This window comes from Alosa pseudoharengus, unplaced genomic scaffold (genome assembly GCF_046254945.1).
Source record: "Alosa pseudoharengus isolate Yale_2024_CS ecotype anadromous, Long Island Sound unplaced genomic scaffold, YU_APseudo_1.1 YU_APseudo_1.1_scf_5, whole genome shotgun sequence".
Classification (NCBI taxonomy): domain Eukaryota; kingdom Metazoa; phylum Chordata; class Actinopteri; order Clupeiformes; family Clupeidae; genus Alosa; species Alosa pseudoharengus.
In genome coordinates this window covers 10,320,492-10,325,019 of record NW_027468837.1, presented here as the reverse complement: position 1 = coordinate 10,325,019, position 4,528 = coordinate 10,320,492, and the positions used below count along the sequence as shown (strand labels likewise).

At 44.1% G+C, this 4,528-nt stretch overlaps 1 protein-coding gene across 1 annotated transcript; it reads right to left on the bottom strand.

Annotated features, from left to right (window-relative positions):
* Positions 1-243: 243 nt before the first annotated feature.
* On the bottom strand, positions 244-4,219 carry setmar (SET domain and mariner transposase fusion gene). The gene is made up of 2 exons (XM_076267536.1): positions 3,961-4,219; positions 244-3,595 (listed from the first exon to the last, which is right to left on the bottom strand). The coding sequence occupies exons 1-2, from the start codon at positions 4,084-4,086 to the stop codon at positions 2,786-2,788; spliced, it is 936 nt and encodes a 311-aa protein (XP_076123651.1). The 5' UTR covers positions 4,087-4,219; the 3' UTR covers positions 244-2,785.
* Between the last annotated feature and the right edge of the window lie 309 nt (positions 4,220-4,528).

Here is a 4,528-nt window from a genome sequence, read left to right as displayed (position 1 = left end):
TTAGCTGAAGTGCTGTACATTTCTTTAATAGGTAACTGCTGACACAACAGCCATACTTTTTAAATTCATAGAATCTGTTTGAGCTCCCACAGGACTATATTTTGATTATCTTGGTAATACTGTAACCTGTAGTAACATTACCTCCTCACCCAAATTCATCTTACTCAACCAGTCAATTACTTACAGTAAATTATGTTAACACAAGGAACAATAATAAACACTACAAATAGTTAGCCTCATACTGATACCCTTTTTCCCTTTGTCCACTCCAACATAGAATTGGAAGTATCTAAATATTTTCAATGACCAGTTGGCATGAAACATGTTTTTATCATTCAACGGATGTAGATTAAACAAAATAACCATAAATAAAGATATTTCAAAAAGTTAATTGTGAAACAACCCATATTGCAATGTAGCTTAATGTTGTTCTTCACTTGCTTTGGATAAAAGCCTTTGCTAATGTGATATATCAATGCAAGGAATTGTACCTGTATCATCATGTACATATCATTAAGGATTAAAACATTCATGATGACACAATGCCAAATATATCTGCAAAAGTTTGTACTGGCAGCGTCCTGGAGAAATATGCTTTAAACCTTAATTTCCCCAAATGATGTCCCTGTTATCCAACGAAACACACATTTCTATCAAGGCCACAGTGACATTCTCTTGTTCTATTCTCCTTCATCTATGGTGAGAGAAATCTCTTGGTAGTCTCAAGAAGCCAAGGAACATAAAAAATAGAGCACAATATTCCTTTAAATTCCACTGATCTGATAACATCCTCCACGGTCTGTAGCCTACACACACACACGTAGAGGCTTGTAGGGCACTGATTAAATAAAATACTGCCCTACTTTTATACCAAGACATCGTATCTATCTGATGATGCCACCAAGTGAACCACAGTTGCCTGTCTCATAACTACCCGATCATTTACTTTAGATTACATAACCATCTTTACACCCCTGGGACTCATTACTCCATAATTCACTCTCTATGACATTCTAAGATATGGTACACATGAAGTTTTATTATGATTGTGAGATAAACCTTGTTAGTCACTACTAAGTGGCCTGCAGCAATGCCTAATTTCAGCAAGGCATGAGAGAGGAGTCTTTGGCAGGTGATTGCTTTATGTTTATGCCACATTTCCAATTCTGATCTGTAACACTCAAAGTAAAACACATCTCTCTTTCAGCACACTGTGATGGGTATACAGTCAATATCACTTATTCTGTTGCCATAGAGACTTGTGAGAGAGCGTACAAATCACATGAGTCATAAGACAAAAACAGCATTCGACCTCCGTGGCAGTCCCAACATTCTCGTGTGCTACAGGAGGACACACTGAAAAGCTGAGGACTTGAGCCGATGGCTGGCAGGTCAAAGAGGAGATTAGCACTAGCATTAGCACTGACAACCTTTATCATAGGCTACGGTTCTCAAATAGACAGAGGCCATTCCATCTGGGGGAAATGTGAAAAAAGAAATATTATAGCAAGCACTGCTGAAAAAGATTAAAACTACCATGGCATCACACTTGGTTCTTTATCAAAGCATCCACAGGAAACATGACTTGTTCCCTTTCGACTATATATATAAAACTTATGCTTTTTCAATCTTTACAAATGTGTATGTTTTATTTTGTGCCGTCACTTCACATTCCAACATTCTTAGGACACAATGGCTTTTCTGTGTCATGACATGACATTGCTTGGGGCTGAAGAGCATACATCTCATTTACACCCTGAAAAACTTGTGGTGCATCTCTTAGCATCGAAGAATTTCACAGAGTTCACATATAGGCGGCCCATCTGCTCTGGTGTGAGATGGATGAAACTCCGCTCCACTCCAATTGCCTCTCGTCAACGTGACTGACACTCCGCTCCGCTCCCAATTCTGCCCGGAACATGGTCTCCGAACTAATTAACCCAAATGTGGGTATTAATAAAATGAGAAAGATGAAAGCAGGTCTAGACTGAATGTGGGGCACTTTTTTGAGGAGAGGGGCCCGATCTGAGAGTGCCGTACGGTGAAGTGGGTCGCGTCCGCCCCTCTGTGAGGCCGGGGAGTAAGATCTGTTCCTATATAGACGCACCCACAGGCTCTTTTTAATTGCATGCCTCTCCCGAGACATGGGCCCTGTGCAAATGATCTATGTTGATCTTAAAGGGCCAGTGCGCATCTGAAACTGACAACTGACAAGCAAGCGGAAATCAACCAATTTACAGCATAGCCTTGAACCTCCCATGCATAATCCATATTCATAAGCACTCAACAAAAGTCACCTAGGTAAAACCTGTTGGATACCCATCCTCTTTTCAAAAATAAAATGGCTTCACCACAGCAGGTATGGTATGTTTAAACATCTCTGAAGCAAATCTCTCCTCAATACTCTCTTGGGATAAACATGATGACACTGGCCAATGAGGGAAGTAGGGAGGCAACCCTCAGCTAGGGAGGTTGGCATCAATAGCCCATGGCACCACGCATGGCATATGGAATTGGATCGCATGATGGTGGTATGTAAAAAGTATATTGTTCGTACTGCCGAAGCTCCAGTCCTGCAGGACAATCTGCAAGATGCTAGAAACATCTGAGCATTTCTTCATTTAATTAACTACAGTTCAACAGTTTTATCTAAACTCATAAAGTAACTGGCACAGTTGGGGCCATGGTTTGAAAAACAAAATAGCATGTGAAGTGTGCTTGTGTGGACTACAATGATGACCCCTCGTTTACTGTGGGGAACAGTGATGCTCAGTGATGTCCTTCTCTAACTGTGGAGAACAGTGATGTCCAGAGGTAGGTACCGTGTGCAGTTCACTGCTCCACAGTAACAGGGTTTCCTCTGCAGGGAACTGACACTTTCTCCTTGGTTGCTCTGCTCTGACAGATGGCTCTGGTCAGAATTTGCGGTCTCTGAAGCCTGATTGTTGTACTTGCCAGAGTAATCAAATGTCAATTCCTCATCAGGGACAATGTCCCGCACAGCAAACAGGGCCAATCGGGGCACCATAGAATGTACACGCACTGGTACCATGAAGAGGTTGGGCTGGCACGAGTGGTTGATAAAGCGTCCCACGTTGCCCCTGGAGAAGGGGTCCACGAACGTCTCCCTGGCATTACCCTGGCCGGCATGCTCCCTCACGGCAATGATGTAATTCATGTCCTCCGGTCCTTGAGCGAGCTGCCTGGACCGAGCCTCTTCCAAGCCAATCACCTCGCCGGCATACTCGCACACAAAGGCGCCGCGTGGTATGGCTTCCATAGTGCGCACACCCCACCCACGGTCCTCTGAGAGGAACACGCGCAGTCTGAAAACCACTCCTCTCTGCACCACACGGTTGGAGCAGTCTTCGCTGCAGTCGCACAGGGCGTTGCACTCGAACACAGGCCTGGAGTAGCCACTCTCCGCATCCCTGCGGCCCTGTAGCCTCTGCTGGTCGCTGTATGCTGGACCGTACCGCTGCAGACACTGGCACTTCTCGCTCTGGCAGGAGTGCGTGTGGCACTGGCATCCAGGAAGGGTGATCTCAGTTGGGTCACTGCTGCAGCCAGGCCCTGGGACATTTTCAGGTGTGTACTAAAGCAAAGGGGGAAATAGCACATTCACAGTCTAGCCTACTTCTGATTGTCTGAGAAGCAAATTTCACAAAACCTGTCCAACAATTAGTAGGCTGGGGAGAGGAAAACACCTCAGCTTGTATTATCCTTGTTCGTGCACAACTATTAGTCAGTTATTCACTGTGTTTCAAGAACAGAACATGGTGACATTCTGCCAGTAGGGCTCGCCATAGGCCTACTGACCAGCAAGACGAAGACCGTAGAATTGTGCTGCCATCTGGTGGTGAAAGATAATGCTAGGGTACTTTCTCACTTCACCAGTCTACCTGTCCTACTAACCTGCCTACAAGAGATTAGATTGGAAGAAAGAAACAGAAATATTACCTGGAAGTTGAGAAATTCAGCTTTACCAACACCGCTGCAGTCAATTCTAACTGGGACATTCTCGAGACCATTAGTCAAATCTTGGTTGTAAGAATTTGTCATATCCCTAGCGCTATCTGACGCCATCTAGCAAAACAATCCATCAGTAACTATGTGAATGGTTCACGTTACGGGTAATATTCCGAGAAGGGGGAAATGTTGCTTCTTGCCAAGTTTAAAGTTGCAGTTGTAGGACAAGTCTTTCCATCGTGCAGCTCTATGCTGGCTCCTCAGTTGACACTGCTATTTCTTCCGGTATACATTCACATGCCCCGCCCCCTGCTGGTGTTTTTGTTAAAGACACATAACCCTGTTATGTGACAATCTGAAGAGAACCTGTAGTAGGCCTAGGCTACCAGAATACCCTCTTCAACATAATCGGTCTGAAAACTTTGAGAAGGTTGATTGACCAGCCACTAGCCTATGAAATTGTTGCTTTTACTTTTAGGCTGTGTAGTCTTGCACTCCATGATAAGAAGCTTTGTGTGTGGACATGTTAGGCTTCCAGTTACATTGAGCTTTTTTTTAC